Raw genomic sequence first — 19,192 nt, 5'->3', positions numbered from 1 at the left:
TGATGTATAGTGAAACGAGCAGAACTGGGAGGACATTGTGCATAGTGACAGCAGTATTATTTGATGAGTAGTTGTGAATAACTTAACTACTCTCAGCAATACAGTGATCCAAGACAATTCCAAGGGACGAATAATGAAGCATACTATTCACTCCCATCGAAAGAACTGATAAAAAGAGTACTTGTGGATTGAACATATATAACCTCTACCAGATTGGTTGCTGTCTTGTGGAGGGGGGACGAAAGGGAGGGTGGGAGAAAAATTTGGAACTCTAAATCTTATAAAAACGCAATGTTGAAAACCCTTACATGTAAGTGGAAAACATAAAATGTTTGTTGCAAAAACAAAGGCAAACAGTTCTTCCTCCAAAAAAAAAAAAAAGAATGCATGAATGCATGCATGCATGCATGCATGTGCCAGAAACTGTACTAAGTGCTGGGAATAGTAGTAGTACACTCAGCAAGACAGTTCCTACCCTCCTGTCTTGCTTACATTTTAATGGGAAAGACAACACAGAAGGGAGCAGTGACTATAACAGAAGGTTTTGGACAGGGATGTCATAAAGAGTGGTGATTAGAGGAATAAGATAACTGATTAAATATGATTTGATTACTATTCACAGAACTAAAGATGGAAATTGGGGTTAGTAAAAAATAACAAGGTGAAATGCCCACTAGTCAGAACCTAGGGGTATATGGATGAGACCTTGAGTTCTGGAATTAGGTGGAGATTGGCAAACAGGAAGAATGGTATAGAGGTGGATAGAAAAAATGAAGGAGATTACTTTTTTTTGTGTTTGTGTGAGGTAATTGGGGTTAAGTGACTTGCCCAGGGTCACACAGCTTGTAAGTGTTAAGTGTCCGAGGCTGGATTTGAACTCAGGTCCTTCTGAATCCAGGGCCGGTACTCTATCCATGGTGCCACCTAATTGCCCCCAGGAGATTACATTTTAATTGATCAATCAATTAATTAATTTACAATTTCCCTCAAGTTACATGTATCAACAAATTTTCACATCGATTTTTAAAACTTTGCATTCCAAGTTCCTCCCTCCCCACCACCCCTTAAGAGCTCAAGAAATTCAGTATAAGTTATGTATGTGGAGTCATGCAAAAGATTTTCACATTAGTCAGGTTGTGAAAGAAAAGACAAAAAAAACTTTAGAAAGGAACTAACAAAAAAATTATACTTAAATATGTATTCATATACCATCAGTTCTTTCTCTGTAGATGGATTGCATTTTTCATAAGTCCTTCTGATAGCATCCTGCTCATCATTTCTTATAGCACAATAGTGTTCCATCCTAATCTCATCCCACAGTTTGTTCAGCCATTCCCCAGTTGATTGGCATCATCCTAATTTCGAATTTAACTTGGGTGGGGGTGGGGTGGGTGTGTATGAGAGTTAAGTGACTTGCCCAGGATCCCACAGCTAGAAAGTGTCAAGTGTCTGAGGCCAGATTTAAACTCGGGTCCTCCTGAATCCAGGGCTGGTGCTTTATCCATTGCACCACCTAGCTGCCCCCAGCTTTTCTTTTAAAATCTCCTTTAGGATACCAACCTAGTAGTGGTAATGCTAGCTCAAAGAGTATGCATGGTTTTTTAGCCCTTTGGCAATAGTTCCAAATTGCTCTACAGAATGAGTTTACAACTCTACCAAGAGTGTATTAATGCCTCATTTTCCCCATACCCCTTACAATATTTGTCATTTTCCTCTGCTGCCTATTATCCAATTCAATAGGTATGACTTAGTACCCAGAATTGCTTTGACCTGAATCTCTCCAATCAGTAGTGAGTTAGAGCATTTTTTTTTCACATGGCTATAGGTGTCTTTGCTTATTTTATCTGAAAACTTCATCTTTTGTTCATATTATCAATTGGGGAATGGCTCTCATTTTAACTAATTTGTCTCAGTTTGACTCATGTGTTTGAGAATTGAGGCCTGTCAGACAAACTTGCTTCAAATTTTTTTCACAGTTACTATTGCTAACTGTCCAATCCTACTCCTTCCCCTTGATATTTACTCTGTTCTCTTTCAACCTATCCCTCCTCAAAAGTGTTTTGCTTCTGACTGCCCCCTCCCCCAATCTGCTCTCCCTTCCTTTCACCCCTTTCCCCTCCCACTTTCCCACAGGGCAAGCTATATTATACTCAATTGAGTGTGTATGCTGTTCTGTCTTTGGGCCAATTCTTTTTTTAAGTGATTTGCCCAAAGTCACATAGCTAGTAAGTGTCAAGTGTTTGAGGCCAGATTTGAACTCCTGAATCCAGGGCTGGTACTTTATCCACTGCACCACCTAGCTGCCCCTCTTTGAGTCAGTTCTAATGAGAGTAAGGCTCACTCACTCCCTGGCACCTCCCTCATCTCCCCCTCCAGTCCATAAGCTTTTTCCTCCTTCTTTTATGTGATATACTTTACCTCATTCTACCTCTCCCTTCCCCTTTCTCCCAGTGCATTCCTCTCACCCCTTAATTTTATTTTTTTTAAAGATTTCAACTTGGGGCAGTTAGGTGGTGCAGTGTATAAAGTACCAGCCCAGGAGAACCTGAGCCCAAATCCAGCTGGAGATTACTTTTTTTTTTTTTTTTGGATGAGGCAATTGGAGTTAATTGACTTGCCTAGGGTCACACAGCTAGAATTAAGTGTCTGAGGACAGATTTGAACTCAGGTCCTCCTGAATCCAGGGCTGGTGTACCACCTAACTGCCCCATGGAGATTACATTTTTAACATACAAAAATTTTTTTTCTTTTTTTGGCAGACAGTGGGGGTTACACAGTGCCCAGGGTCACACAGCTAGTAAGTGTCAAGTGTCTGAGGCCGGATTTGAACTGAGGTACTCCTGAATCCAGCGCCGGTGCTTTAACCACTGTGCCACCTAGCTGCCCCGAAAATTCTTGTAAAGTATAGGAGTCTGCTCTCTGCACAGTCAGACCATTGATTTGGTAGGGCCAATATCAGGATTATTTTAAAAACAAGAGAAGAATGACAGTGTAAAAAAGATGGGGCATGCAGTTGAAACAACCCTGAACTGTTTAAAAAATAATTCAATGTGAACACAACAATATAGAAATTCTTTTTGACACTCATTATAACAGTTTAACTAGTATTTGCCTTAGAAGATCAAAAGAACCCATTTAAAAACACTTTAGTCATAAACTTGGCAAAAGAACCTGGAAAGCAAAGTCATTTGAAGGGCATTCAAAGAGGAAAATAAAAAATTTACCCAAAAAGAGATTTTTATCATGCATGGTTGGAACCACCACACATGGACCCTAACATCATAGTCTTGGATGTGCTTTTAGAAGAGATTAAAAATGATTCAAAAAGAAAAAAATACTGAGAAAAAGATAATGTTGTACAGTTGAAAGAATTCAATCCTAAATTGTTTAAATAAGTAATTGGCAGGGGAAAATGGGAATGGGCATCAGAATCTCCATCTTTTGCCATTGTGTGAATTAAAGAGACTGAAAAACAAAACTATCTATTTAGACCCTAATAACAGAGTCACAGATATGCTTATAGGGGAGATAGAAGTGATGAAAAAATAAAGGTAACAAAAGCATCCAGATTAGATGAAACACATGTAGAGATCATCTTTTTTGTGAGTGTGTTGAGATTAACATGTACAGAATCTGAAGGAAGAGATACCAAAGGTGTGAGAAGCGTCTTGGACCTTGCTAACACCAAAGGAACAAATAAAGGTAACCAGGAAAACTTCGATTATTTCCACCCATTCAAGATATTTATACAAGTGCTCCTTATATCAACTGAAGGCATCTTTGATAGGGTTATTGCTTCTGCAAGCAATATTTGACAGTGGGTCGTATCTTATTTTAGATTATAAGAAAACTGGGGGCAGCTAGGTGGTGCAGTGGTTAAAGCACCGGCACTGGATTCAGGAGTACCTGAGTTCAAATCCGGCCTCAGACACATGACACTTACTAGCTGTGTGACCCTGGGCAAGTCACTTAACCCCCAACCCCCATTGCCCTGCAAAAATAAATAAATAACTAAATAAATGATCTTTTTTGAAAAAAGATTATAAGAAAGCATTTGAATTTAAGTAGGACAGAAAAGTACCCTAAAGTTTCATATTCAGTAAACATCCACATGCATATAGTAAAATTCCATCTATGCAGCAAAGATTCCTTGATATGGTTCTGTTTACTTCACTTTATAACATCATGCATTTTTTTATTTGTCATTCATAATTTCTCACAGCACAGTATGTTCCAATTGCATTCATGAACTACATTTTGCACATACATTCTCAAATTAATGGAGCATCCCCCCCCCCTTTTTGACTCTCAAAAGTGCTGTTATCAGTTGATATTTTTGTGTATCTGCGGCTTTCATTTTTTGTAATTGACTTATGTAGAGTATACATCTACAGGTGAAATTTCTCTATCAAAGGGCATGACTATGTTAATTTTTCTTGAGATATTTCCAGATAGTTTTCAGAACGATTGAATAATTTCATAGCTTCACCAACAATGAATTCATGTGTTCAGCTGATGAATGTGACCCTCATTTGATTCCTTATCTATCCGTCTAACTCTGTCCTTTATCTAACTTCAGCTTAAGTCATACCTCCAAATCCTTACTGGACATTTCCACTGAGATAGCCTGCCATTGACTCTAATTTTTTTTCTAAAACTGTTTTTCCTCTTCTGATCATATCCTTTCCTTAGCTTCCTTATTGCCTTGGAACTACCATTTTCTGTCAGCTACTTGATGATACCCTGAGATTTTAAAATTGTTTCTCTTTTATCCTCTATTCTATTATTCAGCAACTGTCTTCCATTTTTTTCCCTTGTTTTGAAATGTCTGTATCCTTTATCTATTCCCAGTGAGATCTTCATTTAGACCTTCCATGACATCGCGCATGCTGCAACTACCTCATAGCTGTCTTCCTTTACTTGTTTTGCCTTTCAATATTTCTTTAATGCTACTACTAATTTTCTTTCTTTTCTTTTTTTTGGGGGGGGGGCAATGAGGGTTAAGTGACTTGCCCAGGGTCACACAGCTAGTAAGTGTCAGGTGTCTTAGGCAGGATTTGAACTCAGATCCTCTTGAATCCAGGGCCTGTTCTTTGTCTACTGCGCCACTTAGCTGCCCTCATAATAATTTTCTATATAGTCTTTTACATGTCACTTTGTTCCTCTGGAACTTTAAGTACTTATTAATTTCTAGCACATCAAGTTTAAACTTGTTATGATAACCAATTATAATTCCTGGACAGATGAACCAGAGGACTGATGATGAAACAGTGGTTCCCACCTGCCAGTAGAGAGGTGAAGACTTAGAGAGTAGGAACATTTTTTGGGAAATGGTCAAGGTAAAAATTTGTTTTGCTTGAATATATATTGTGACAGGGTTTTGTCTTTCTTTGGTTATGTGTTAAGGGTAAAGGAGAGAGAAAAAGGTGGATTTTTTTGCTGAATAGAAACAAAACATAATTTTTAGAAAATTCAACTTTAGTTGTGGGCTTGAGTTTCAAGGTTTTCCATAATCTAGAAGAACATATGTTTTCAAATTATATTTTTCCTTTGCCACTCTAGTTAGACTAGTCTCATTAACCTATGGCTATCCCATGTCACTGCCTTTACACTTTGTTTTTCCCTCATCTGAAATGGTCTCTCTCTATTTTTTCCTGTACAAATTACTACTTACCAATCCATCCTTTGACAACTAGTTTAATTTCTTTTCCAGTCTCTCTGCAGCCATGAAAAATTTTGTAAGATTGTTAGCCTTTGTTGATTATCCTTGATCTTCTGTTATAGTATATATTGGCTTTATATCATATCCTTATAAAAACATTTGAGTACCTTAGAGGCCATATACAGTATTTTAGTTAATATTAAGAATCTGCCCTGTGGTAGGCATAGTCTTCAGTCCTGGGCAAATACAAAGACAAATAAAGATTCCCCATTCTGGAAGATCAATCTTCGGAGAAAAATCTCTATGTATATAGAGGGTGTACAATAAATATTAAATGGGGCAGGTAGGTGGTGCAGTAGATAAAGCACTGGCCCTGGATTCAGGAACTTCAAAGGGAGTAGCAACAGAGAGTGGCTGAGGAACTTTATTTGAGTGAGGAGAGGAGGGAAGGGAGGAAGCCCCTACTGCACTGCTAAAAGAAATGTGCTCTAAATGGGTTAAATATAATGTTGAAAAGTATCACCCTGGGGGCAGCTAGGTGGCACTGGATTCAGGAGAACCTGTGTTCAAATGTGGCTTCAGACATTTGACACTTACTAGCTGTGTGACCCTGGGCAAGTCACTTAACCCTCATTACCCTGCCCCCCCCCCCAAAAAAAAACAACCCCAAAACCAAAACAAACCCCAAACCAATAAGACATGTAGGAATATTTCAGTTACTTCATGAATGTCCTTTAAAATTGGCTAGAAAAGATGCCTTACGGAGCAACTAGGTGGCACAGTGGATAGAGCACTGGCCCTGGAGTCAGGAGTACCTGAGTTCAAATGCAGCCTCAGCCACTTTTAACACGTACTGTGTGACCCTGGGCAAGTCACTTAACCCCAGTTGCTTCACACACACACACACAAAAAATGCTTAGGCAAAACAAAGCTAATGCAGTCTGTTTGCATTGTCATTTTTAGAATAAGTAAGGGGTAGTAAGTTCCACTGTATTTTTCACTAATCAGATCACTTTGGCCATGTCAGTCTGCCCTTGCTACTGCCCCTATGGTTAACAAACTCACCAGCTTTGTTTCCTAGTCCCTGTATTAGTCAATACCTGTCCATCCTAAATACTTTTCCACCCCTATTCTCCTCAACTCTATCGTTCTTTTGTTTTGCTCTAACTCTGCCCACCCCTACCACTGACCCCTGTAGATTTTGTTTTCATGGTGAATAAACATTCCTTCATTCTGGATATTGATCATATTCCATTTGCTTGAACTCACTGAGACCTGATTTCTCCCAGACTACATTGCATTCACAAGAACTGAATATACCTTTATCTGTCCTTCTATTCCCCATCCCACCTCACACATACACTGTTCCTAGAGCTTGAGTTTAGAATGCAACCTATCTCCTGGCTATTTACAGACTTTCTTTTTACTTCCTTTGTTCAACAACCTGTTCTCCTTTGAAAATCACTCTTATCAAAGTCTGCATATTAGTTGATTGCTAATATATTACCCTAGTCATTCTCCCTCCTATCTTAAGCAGTTCAGTAACATTGTACACATAAACCACAACATTATGTGATGCTCTTTTCAGCAAGATCATGATCCAAGACAATGCTGAAGGACTCAGATGGAAAATGCTCTCCACAACAAAAAAAGAAGTGTGGAGTTTGAATTCAATTCTAGCAATACTGTTTTCACTTTTGTTGTTGGGTTTTTTTTGTTTCTTGGGTTTTTTTCCTTTTTTTCTGTCACAATATGACTAATGTGGAAATAAGTTTAATATGATAGTAATATATAATCTATCAGATTGCTTGCTGGTTTTGGGATGGAGGGAGAAAAATTTGGAATTCAGTCTTAGAAAAATCAAACTATCTTTACATCTAATTGGAAAACAAGATAAAATATTATTTAAGCAATTCAAAACTGGCTGGTTATGGTCTTCTCCCTGCACTAGGGAACTTAATCCATCCCTAAAGTTCATTTTCTTCTAATCTCTGAGTTCCATACTCTCCTTAAATCATGTTATCTACTTCACATATCTAATAATTATACCCTAGATCTCACTATTACCCATATATGTTTTACTTCCTTAATAAAAAATTCTGACATTTCCCTCTTACCATAAGCACATTCCATCCCTCTCATCAGTTTATCCTATTTAAATCTGTAGCTTTTCATTGTGACCATCAGTACTTCTGTTCAGTACTTTGTCAAGCCATTTCCTTTCCTTTCTTTCCTTCCCAGTTTCAGTCCTAAAGTTTAACCATTGACTCCCTTTCTCGTTTGTCCTATCACCGCTAACCCATGCTAAACCCCAGCTCTGAATCATTCCCACTATTATTTTTTGCTCCTACTCCCAGGCTGTTGAATGGAGTTGTGGGAAGTCACACAGAAGTACACTATAAATTTATGTTTAACAACTTCAGCTGGGCCATTACTGCAGCAAGGTAGTCCTTTTATGCCTTTCTTGATTGATTTATATTTTTCTTCTCTTAGAATATATTTCAAACCTCTTCCCTCCCTTACTTAACCTTTTTCTGAATACCTAGCCTCTTACTTGTGAGCTCCCTCTTTGCCTCTTCCCTTCATCTCAGAAACTCTTTACACCATCTCCTACTCTTTCCTTCCTTCCCTTTACCTCAAATAATGAGTTGAGGCCAATCCCATCCCTTTTCTCCATTCTACAAAAGCTTGCTCTCACAATCAGTTAACCTTGGCTGTGGTCACACTACTTTCTTCATGTAGGCTTGTCTTCCTTGTCATCAACCCGTTGAGGGGACCATTCCCCTCAAGTTCTCATCCTATACTCTGCTCCCTTTCTCATTTATACTAGAAGAATTATACTCATTGCCCGCACTTCCTTTCTTTCATTCTATAACGTGTGGAATTTGGCTTTGAAATCTCATTCAACTGAAACTGCTCTCCAGATCTACCAAGAGCCTCTTGTTTGCCAAATCTAATGGTTTTTTCTCAGTCTTCATCCTATTTGACTTTACTCTTGCGTTTGACAGTGTTGACCACACTGTCCTCCCACATTTCATGATACCAATCTCTCTTGGTTCTTTTCTACTTTTCTGACTGCTCTTCAGTCTTGTCTCATTATCCATATTACATCCTCTGTGTATGTTCCTATTATTCTATCATGGGCCTCTTTTCTCTTTACATTCTCATAGTGATCTCAGCTCTCATAGGTTTAATTATCATCTCTATGCAGATGACTCCCATATCTGCAGTATATATATATACATATGTAATCTAGTTCTATTCTCCTTTCTACTTCTGTCCTTCACTGGACATTTTAAATTATGTTCCAGAGACATCTCAAAAATGTCCAAAACAACTTAATTCCCTTCTTCCATCTCTCTTCCAGATTGTCTCTATAAGAGAAATAAGTTTGCATTTTTTATAATGCCTTATTTTTTGCAAAGCTTGTTGCATGTCATGTCATTTGAGGAACAGAGGAAGTTAAGTAAGACTTAGTAAAGGTGTCTGTGGTAGGATTATTAGAATTTGGCTGACTCATTGGGAGAAGCTACAACTGGCCTGCCCTGAAGTGATGTATGCTGCTGAGGTCAGAAGGAGAAACCATTCTCCATAGGCAGTTTTTGAAGGACCTCCCTTTTTGGGGGAGGAAGATTCCCTCAAAGAGGGAAGCTGACTGCTCTTCTGTAGTTATCTCTCTCTTCCCCCTGGCGTGAGCAGCAGCAGTGGGAGACTGCTTCAGGCCTGGCTGTAAGCTGTTCCTTCCATTGAAGCTACAAGCCCCAGGTGGTTAGTTAAATACAAACTCTGCTCTTTTGTATAGACTTAGGTTAGAGCTAGGAGGATTATCCATATTTGTTTTCCCCTATTCCCTTGTATTTGATTTTATTAATTTCACCTTTGCTGTTTACTTTATTCTCCTTAATAAAACCTGATTCATTTGTGAAGCAGAGGCTGTTAGGCTCCTTTCTGGGAGAAATATCTAAAAAGGCAGTTCAGAGGGGAGAGAGCTTTGAACCTAGAGGCCCCTCATTTCCGGGACCCCAGTATTTCGGCGAGCCACCCAATTAACTCTTCATATATTAAATTTGGCCCCCACAGTTTGGCTAGTCTGAGGCAGGATTTGAATTTAGGGCTTCCTGAATTTCAAGTCCAGCACTCTCCATTGCACTACTTAGCAGAATAAAGTTTCAGCATGGTAACAACCTATCTTTCCTGCCTCATTGTTTATCTGCAGTAATCCAACCAAATTGGCTTACCAGTTTCTCACAGACAACATCCATCTCCCATTTCTTTGGCTTTGCACAAGCTATTTGCCATGCCTGAAATGTATTCTTTCCTCACATCTACTTCTCAGAATCCCTTTCTGCCTTCAAGATACACACCAAGTACCCCTTCTTCAAAAACCTTTCCTAATCCCCCAGTTGCTGCAGTCTTCTCACCCTAATTGCTTTGTATTGGTTTCTTATTCTCTTTATATTTTATATATACTCATATGTACTTGTTTCCCCATTACATTGTAAGCTCCATGAGAGTAGGAATTGTTTTATTCTTTAAGGCAGCTAGGTGGTGCTCTTGATAGAGCCCTGGGCCTAAAGTCAAGAAGATCTGCATTCAGATATGACTTCAGATACTTACCTAGCTGTGTCACCATGAAGTCATTTAAGCTTTTTAGCAGAACTTTTCCTTGATTCAATTCAATAAATGTTTATTACATGCTTGTTATGTTCCAGGACCCTTACTGCAGATTCTGGGACAAAATTGAAAGTTCTCTTTCTTAAAAGATCTTACTTCCTCGGTTTTATTACTTGGTGTTCAGCTCTTCCATGTAGAAGACTAGTTTCACTACTTTTTTTCCCCCAGTCCCTTTACCATCCTGGTCATCCTTCTCTAGAAGGATTCCAATATGCTTGTCCTAAAATATATTTTTTCCAAAGAGAGAGAAACTGGATTATAATCTAAATTTTGGTCATGATGCTTTTCTTAATGTAGCTTCAAATTGCAGGGGTTTTTGTTTTTGTATCAAGGACTATGAATATAATGGAATCAGTTAAAATTTGAAGTAAAATGAAATTCCTTGTGTTCTGTCTCTGAGCTGCATAATTAATAGAGGGGCAGCTAGGTGGTGTAGATAAAGCACAGGCCCTGGATTCAGGAGGACCTGAGTTCAAATCTGACCTCAGACACTTACTAGCTGTGTGACCCATAACCCCTTCTCCCTGCCCCCCCCCCCCAAAAAAAAAGAGTGTATATTAGTGGAACACATCCGTTTCCTGTTTACTCTTGATACATGAATGGTCTTTTTTTTCTGATTATATCTCTGACATCTTTTCTTTTGGCTTCATTGATAGTTAGGATATGATTGATACAATTAGATCTATCTCTGATCTCTGATCATTGATCATTGCACAAGGATCTCACATTTACAGTGCCAAAAAAACTTAATATTTATGTATGGTCTAGACATTGTCTTCATTTCCTCTGCTCCTCTTTTCCTCTACTCTTCTAGGAGGAAAAAAAACCAAACTTGTCACATGGGCTAAATGGTCATTTGTATTTTTTTTTTCATGGATTGCCTCGGCCAAATAATTCATTAAGTGCCCAAGCTACTATTAAGTTTCTCTGTGCCTGGCTAGTGTGGTCCTAGGTAAAAAGGCCATACTTGACTTTTTTTTTTAGTGAGGCAATTGGGGTTAAGGGACTTGCCCAGGGTCACACAGCTAGTAAGTGTTAAGTGGCTGAGGCCGGATTTGAGCTCAGGTCCTCCTGACTCCAGGGCCGGTGCTCTATCCACTGCACCATCTAGCTGCCCCCGTACCTGACTTTTGAGCATAGTATGGCTTGTCTGAGATTATGTTCTTCTGACATGGACTTTGAAGAACCAAGAGTCACCTCTACCTTTGTGAGACATTGGAATGAATCTTTGCGGAGTAACATTGTAATTAAAAGCTTTGGATGTAAAACTTGTAATTATTTTCTTTGATAGTTAATATGATTTAGGTATTTATTAAGTGCAGGATAAACACAACTTATTTGGAAAGAAAAAAAACACCTTGTATTAGGAAATTAGAGTGAGGTGTACCCGCTTTCAAAACTACTTCTGGAGATCTGACTGGAGAAGTAGCTTCTTTGAGAGACTTTACATTATGGATATGAGTTAATGTTTCGCATTCTTAATGTTAATATTGAAAGTATTTTGATTTTTTTTTTCCTACAGAGATATCGAACAAAGCCGTACTGTTGTAGTCTGTGCAAGTATTCAACAAAACTACTTTCTTCATTGAAAAATCATTTGCATCGTTATCATGAAGATGAAATTGACCAAGAACTAGTGGTTCCTTGCTCAAAATGTGTTTTTGCTTCTCAGCCCAAAGTTGTAGAAAAACACTTTCGGATGTTTCATTCTCATAGGAAAATCCAGAATTACACCATGAACATTTTGGGTGAATCTAAACCATCCAGGAGTGATGTGATAAACTTCACGTGCTTAAAATGTCACTTTACAGACACTTTGTACTACAGCATGAAGAAGCATGTACTAATAGCACATTTTAATTACTTGATTGCTTCCTACTTTGGCATGAGAACTGATGAAATTCCCAATGAAGTGAAAAACGATAACACTTCAACAGCCAATACAGTTCCAACTTCTGACAAGTACTATTGTAAAAAATGTAATATAGGTGCCATCAGCCTGGATGCTTTAATGTATCATATTTTGACATCAGACACACACAGAGATCTGGAAAATAGGCTCAGATGTGTGATTTCAGAACATATTAAGAAAACGGGACTTCTGAAGCAAATGCACATTGCTCCTAAACTTTCTGCAAATATGGCCATGTCTCCTTTAACTAACAGCAGTGCACAAGCACTAGCAACTGCTGCTTCCACTTGTATTCAACTTGCCTTGCCACAGAATAATCAAAACCAAACTCTGGTACAGTCACAGGCAGTAACTGTGGCCTCAAGTGCCTCTGGGACTCTTACTCATAATGCCCCTGCTGCTGCCCAATCACACGTAACTCTTGTGTCTAGCCCTTTGCCAGTGGGCCAGAATAATATTACTCTTCAGACATCTGTTCCTCAACCTGTTTTTGTTTCTCATGGCCTCCCACTTAATCAACCTGTGAGTCCTACAGTTCTTCCCTTAAACCAACCAGTTGGATCTGTCAGTAAGTCTGGAGCAGGGGTTCTCCCTGTGAACCAAACCCTTCACCCAGGACTTTTGCCTCTTAATCAGCCTGTTGGACCCTTAAATAGACCTGTTGGGCCTGGAGTTCTTCCCATAAATAGACCCATTGCACCTAATGTGCTTCCTGTTAATCAACCTGTTGCATCAGGTGTCATCCAAGCAGTTCCACCAGGGATAATCTCTGTGGGTCAGACAGTTCCATCAGGAGTATTCCCTGTGAGCCAAGCAGTACCATCAGGTGTTCTGCCCATGGGCCAGACAGTACCATCAGGGGTTCTTCAGCTCAATCAGTCTGTTATGTCAGGAGTTCTTCCTGTTGGCCAGGCAGTGAGACCTGGAGTACTCCACCTTAATCAGCCAGGTGTTCTACCTGTAAATCAGCCAGTCAGACCTAGTATCTCCCAAAATGCCACTTTCCTAACTGCAGGCTCTATTCTTAGACAGTTAATACCAACAGGGAAACAAGTTAATGGGGTACCTACATATACACTAGCACCAGTTTCAGTTACGTTGCCTGTACCACCTGGTGGTGTAGCAAATGTTACACCACCACAGATGCCAATTCAGCTCATGCAGTCTAGTGTTGCTACACAGATATCTAATTCCCCAGCTGGTGCACCCTCTCCTCCAGTAGTGGTAAGCACTTCTCAAAATATGATTGTCCAGGCATCTTCATCTACTCCAGAAACAAGCCATGCTTCCAGTCTCAAACAAGCTAAACAGTGGAAAACCTGCCCAGTTTGCAATGAACTCTTTCCATCTAATGTCTACCAGGTGCACATGGAAGTTGCTCATAAACATGGTGGATCAAGATCAGATGAAAAACTTGAGCCTGAAAAACTTGCGGCATGTGCACCGTTTTTAAGATGGATGAAAGACAGAACTCTTCACTGTCTTTCTTGTAAATGCTTCATATCTGAGGAGGAACTTATGCATCATTTATTAATGCATGGTTTGGGGTGCTTATTCTGTCCTTGCACTTTTCACAATATTAAAAGTCTTTCGGATCATAATAGGACTGCGCATCTTGGAAAGAATAGATTATCTGTGGATTACAGCAACAGAGGTTTCCAGTTAGATCATGATGCTAATGGTGACTTAATATTTCCTCATATTGATTTCATTACCATGTTGCCAAAGGAAGAACCTGGAGAAAGGGAAGTCTATTTGGCAGTACTAGCTATGATGTACTCTAAGATACTTGTACCAATTTATATTAAAGTGAGGCCACAGACTCTTGAGGACCACAGCAATCCTAGAAAACAAGGCAGCAGTACCTGTCCATTTTGCCTTGGTACTTTTGTGACCACAGAAACATATGAAATACATTTAAAGGAAAAACATCATGTCATGCCAACTGTACATACATTTTTGAAGTCTCCTGCTTTCAAGTGCATCCATTGCTGTGGGGTATATACTGGGAAAATGACAATGACAGCAATTACTGTACACTTGTTACGATGCAGGAGTGCTCCCAAAGTTAGTAGTTCAGATCTTCAGATCCAGTCTGTTCTTAGTGAAAAAGAACTACCACCAGTGAATGGTGAGATACATGATTCTGTTTTTCCTGTCAAGAGAAAACTTCCTGATCTTTATTCTGGGGCAGAGGACCAAAGGGATAGAGAAGAACCTCTTGTCATAAATAATGACATCACTTCTGTTTGTGAAAAAGCAGTGAATGTGCCTTCTAAAAAACAAAAGAATGAAAGCAGGACTGAAGGTCCACTAATAAATGATGATGCTCTTCATATTCTGGCACTAAATCCCCAGAAGTATGAAGACCGTTCATATGAAGAGAAAAAGCAGTTTCTTAGAGATTACTTCCACAAGAGACCATATCCTAGCAAAAGAGAGATAGAACTACTGTCATCCCTTCTGTGGGTGTGGAAAATTGATGTTGCATCCTTTTTTGGGAAAAGAAGATATACATGCCTAAGAGCAATAAAAAATTACAAACCTTCTGTGCTTTTGGGTTTTGATATGTCAGAACTGAAAAATGTTAAGCACAGATTACACTTTGAATATGAAACACAAACTTTGTAAAAAAAGCTATTTAAGAAATCACAAGCAATCAAAAGGCTAGTTTTTAATTTGGTGAGGTGTGGCATTTTGTTTTGTTTTTGGGAGGGGGGCACTTCGGTTTTCAGTTACAGTGTAATGACCCAATGGATTATGGTGGTCTTACCCTGCTTCTCTAGATATTTCTGGGCACACAGTATGAATAGTCCTTGCTTTGTTTTTGTGGAAGTCATTCTGTTAGTTTTTCCATTTACATGTAATAAATTAACTCTCTTATGTTTTACATACTTGTTTACCCAGTAGTGTTAAGAGATTAAGAAGACAATACTGAAACGACATTGTTTTTGTTCTGTTGGTTTTTTGTTTGTTGGTTTTTTGTTTTTTGCATTTTTGCATTCATCCCAGTAGCTAGTTTTTCTTTTAGTGGCGAATGGTACAGCAAACTTTTTCTTAGAGAGAGGAGTACAAGTGATAAGTAAAAATCCAGTGATGCATGTGGCACACTGGTGGTGTGCTGCATTAACTTGCTAATTTCTCCTTTATAAAATACTGTGACCAATTTATGATTTTTCAAATGTGCTACTTTTATATTTTATAGAAATCAAAAAGTTTCATTTATAGAATATATGCCCAAATCCAAAATTTTGTATGTGGTATATATAGTTCATAGATTAAAAGCATCATTATTACCAAAAATGAAGTACTTTTTCTAGATACCAGAAATGCATTTCAGTATGTTTTCCTTTTTTGACATGTATTACTTTCCATGCAGAGAAATAAGGCAGTACCTTCTTAGTGCCTTTTAATCAACAAAAATTTGGAATACCTGAAAATTTTTCCCTGCCCCCTTAATTTCCTCAGAAACTGCCCAGAAGGGAACAGGGGAAATTTTTTTTAAGATAAGGAAATAGGAATCTAGAAGTTTTGCCACTTGGTGGTTACCAATTGATATCCAGGTCAGTGTAGTGGTGACAAGCTGGCTACAATAAGATTTTCAGTGAATCTAGTAAGAATTAAATTAAGCCTAATGGTCATCTCTCAGCAGTTGGTATATTAAAATTTAAGAGTGATGGGATTTCCTTAACATTGAAAAATGGAAGGATACAACTATTTGCTTTAGTATGTCAATGTACGGATGTTTAATTATATGGTCTTTATTCTGTTACACTTTGCCTATAAATGGAGATCTTTGGATATCCATTAGAATCTTTTACAAAATCCAAAATAACTGAAATGAGCTGGACACATTAATAGTAGCCAGTCTAGTCATTGTCTGTTGTATTGTTCAAATTCTGGGCGGGGGGTAAGGGGGTGGGAGGGGAGAAAGCAGACATCTTATTTCTTGTTGCTCTTTATTGAAGGTGGTATAGAGCTTAAAACCCATATGATCAAAAGTTGGAAGGCTCTGTGGAAAGTTTGAGTCCTATTATTAAATGGAACTTTCTACATAGTATTTTTGGGATAATGTTGCATGCAAGTGTTACACTGCGTCTTTTGAAGCAATTGTGTAATTGGATTGTGGTTGTTAATGTACTCTCCTATTGTAAACTTCAAAGAAAAGGCTTGCTGAACTTTTCCCATTTAAAATTTTTTTATAAATTGTTTTCAAAATGTCTATTTTGAATTAAAGCTCCATATTTTCCTATTGAAAATAAAGAAATGGTTTTCATTCTTTAAATAGTAAAATAACAACATGACCTTGATGTGACTTGATACAAATTTTTTATACAGTATTAAATAGTCATTGTGAAAAGAAGTAAGCAAAATTTAAAGGCAGTTGTATAATCCATCATATGAGCTAATTCTATTCCGTAGAATAAACTGTAGGGGATAGTTTAATGACAGCATCCTATGGCCTAAAGATTGTAGGTATGATCATATAGAAAACATTTATCAAAGTAGCAAGATAGGCCTTTGTCATTCTTGTGGTTGGGAACAAGAGTGGTCCCTTATTGAGCCAGTGTGGGACAATTTATATTCAGCCCATTAGGTCTTCATTTTCTACCCCAACCCCATTTTGCTCCAGAAATTTTTATGCTACCCTGGTATGTAGGCATAGTGTATATATATATGCGTGTGTGTGTGTGTATAAAACCTTTTCCTGTTGCCAAATTTTTCACAACCCCCACATTACCACATATGGAGTCACAATTCAGTTTTAAGAAGCTTTGCTTTAGAGAATATGGGGTCCTTGACAGCATTCCAGTCCCAAACTCTTAATTTGTCGTGGCAAAGCATACATAATGTTATCTTTTATAACTTAGGATGCTAAGTCATGAAATTTTGGTTGCTGGTTAGTGGAGATCACATTTGGACTAGTTTTTGAACTAATCATTTGGTTAAAAAAAAGTTACATGATGAAACAAATCTGGGACCTCTTGTAAAAGATTTCCTAAAAATTGATGTATCAGTATTTGCATTGTATTAAGTTTCAAAAGTAATTATAAAAATGTTATAGCGGGGCAGCTAGATGGCGTAGTGGATAAAGCACTGGCCCTGGATTCAGGAGTACCTGAGTTCAAATCCGGCCTCAGACACTTGACACTTGCTAGCTGTACGACCCTGGGCAAGTCACTTAACCCCTATTGCCTCACCAAAAAAAAAAAAAAATTATAGCTTTATATTATTGTAGAAGAAATAGAAATTAAATAGAATTTTTAAAGTGCCCAAATGCTGGAGGGAAAAATGGTATAAGTTAATCCAAAAAATGTTAAATTTCAAGAATAAAAAATTAACTTCATACCAATTGAGAATTGGAACCACACCCCCAGCTGAGAGGGGCATTGTGAGAATCAGGCCTGAAAAGAAAACATGTGACTTCTGTGTCTGGAAGTGACCTTTCTAGGGTTTCAAAGGTCAGATTGGCACCTGGAAGTTGTGTCTAATGCCTGTGGGTCATGCTACCAGTCCATTAGCTTGGAGTTGTATGTGAGGATGGCCCTGCTTCCTGTTTCACAGGGGGCTTCTGGGAGAAGCGGCTAAGGACCTTGGTCTTTTGGTTTGAGAACTGGCTGTTGGTGGGGGGCATTTTTCACTTTCTTAGATAGCTAGGTAAAAGTGGCTTTTCCTCTCACTCTCTTCACTAACATCTAATACACTTTAATAAATACTTAAAAGCCTAAACTCTTGCTGAATTGATCAGTAAATCTTAGCTAATTTCTCCCCCACACTGGGGTCAGGTGAGGCAACCACACATTAGATTTTTTTTTTTTTTTAGTGAGGCAATTGGGGTTGAGTGACTTGCCCAGGGTCACACAGCTAGTAAGTGTTAAGTGTCTGAGGCCGGATTTGAACTCAGGTACTCCTGACTCCAGGGACAGTGCTCTATCCACTGCACCACCTACCTGCCCCATATTAAATTTTAAATATCACAGCTAGAATTTTAGGCTTTACAGGATTTAAAATTAACTTTATAATGTATATATGTAGTACAGTGTTGGTGAATTTGATCTGCAAGGAGTTATGTTTATAAAGTGGCTTTTACTTTGTCAGGATGATTATATTTTTCATTAGGTTTTGTAATGATTAGCCCAAAAGAAAAATCCAAATGTTATTTAAAAGTTGGTTTGCCTAGTGAATCTGAATTACATTGATGGTTCATCACTGACTAATATATCTAGTGCCAAGGAAAGCAGTTTTGAGATGTCACATTAACAAGCATAATTAGCTAAAACCTCTTTTTTGTGTGATTACATTAAAACCATATTCAGAAAGGATTCTCTAAAATTTGGGCTGTGGGTGGACACTCAAGTACTTTGAAAGAAGTATACTTTTTAAAAATTTATTCAGTGAAAAGGACTCAGTATTGGTAAGTATAGGCTCTTCTAAACAATTATCCCTAAATGAATGTTACAACTTCTTTGGACTCAAGCATTTTTCCTGTAAAATGAAGTTGGACTAGATACAGCTCTAGTATTATGACTCTAGATTTTTTATTCTAAAAGGCATACTTGAAGAAAGCTATAGATGGTCTGCTTTACCACATTTGCGGGTTATACAAAGCTAAATATTAAGGGTTAGCTAATACCTTACAGAACAGGATTCATAAAGATATTGTCAAGTTAGAATAAAAGAATAAAGATAGTATAAAGCTTAGTGTTAATTTTTTAAAAAGACTACTAAGTACTGGGCATATAAATGACCCTAAAACAATTTTTAAAAGGCTTTTTTCCCCCCAAGAGCTAGCTTATTTAAGGGAAAACATGTAAGGGAGGAGTGAGTAGTATTTTTCATCATAAATCTATAGGGATTGTCTCGGATCATTCTATTGCTGAGAATAGAATAGCTAAGTAACTGTATACAGTGATAACTGTATATAGTGTTTCCCCATTCTGCTC

General features: G+C 38.1%; 1 protein-coding gene across 5 annotated transcripts in view; it reads left to right on the top strand.

Annotated features, from left to right (window-relative positions):
- Nucleotides 1–16,079, top strand: part of ADNP2 (ADNP homeobox 2) — a 53,648-nt gene extending 37,569 nt beyond the window's left edge. For 3 of the 5 annotated variants that reach the window (XM_043977113.1, XM_043977115.1, XM_043977114.1), the window contains exon 4: nucleotides 11,859–16,079. In XM_043977113.1, the coding sequence (XP_043833048.1) occupies nucleotides 11,859–14,879 (3,021 nt within the window). In that variant the 3' untranslated portion in view covers nucleotides 14,880–16,079. Of the gene's footprint in view, nucleotides 1–5,243; nucleotides 5,340–11,858 lie in introns of all 5 variants that reach the window. The other 2 variants (XM_043977116.1, XM_043977117.1) reach the window with 1 other exon arrangement.
- The last annotated feature ends 3,113 nt before the right edge of the window (nucleotides 16,080–19,192 follow it).

The sequence above is a fragment of the Dromiciops gliroides genome, chromosome 1, assembly GCF_019393635.1.
Source record: "Dromiciops gliroides isolate mDroGli1 chromosome 1, mDroGli1.pri, whole genome shotgun sequence".
Classification (NCBI taxonomy): Eukaryota; Metazoa; Chordata; class Mammalia; order Microbiotheria; family Microbiotheriidae; genus Dromiciops; species Dromiciops gliroides.
Note: the sequence above shows the minus strand (reverse complement) of the source record. Positions and strands in the feature narration are given on the sequence as shown.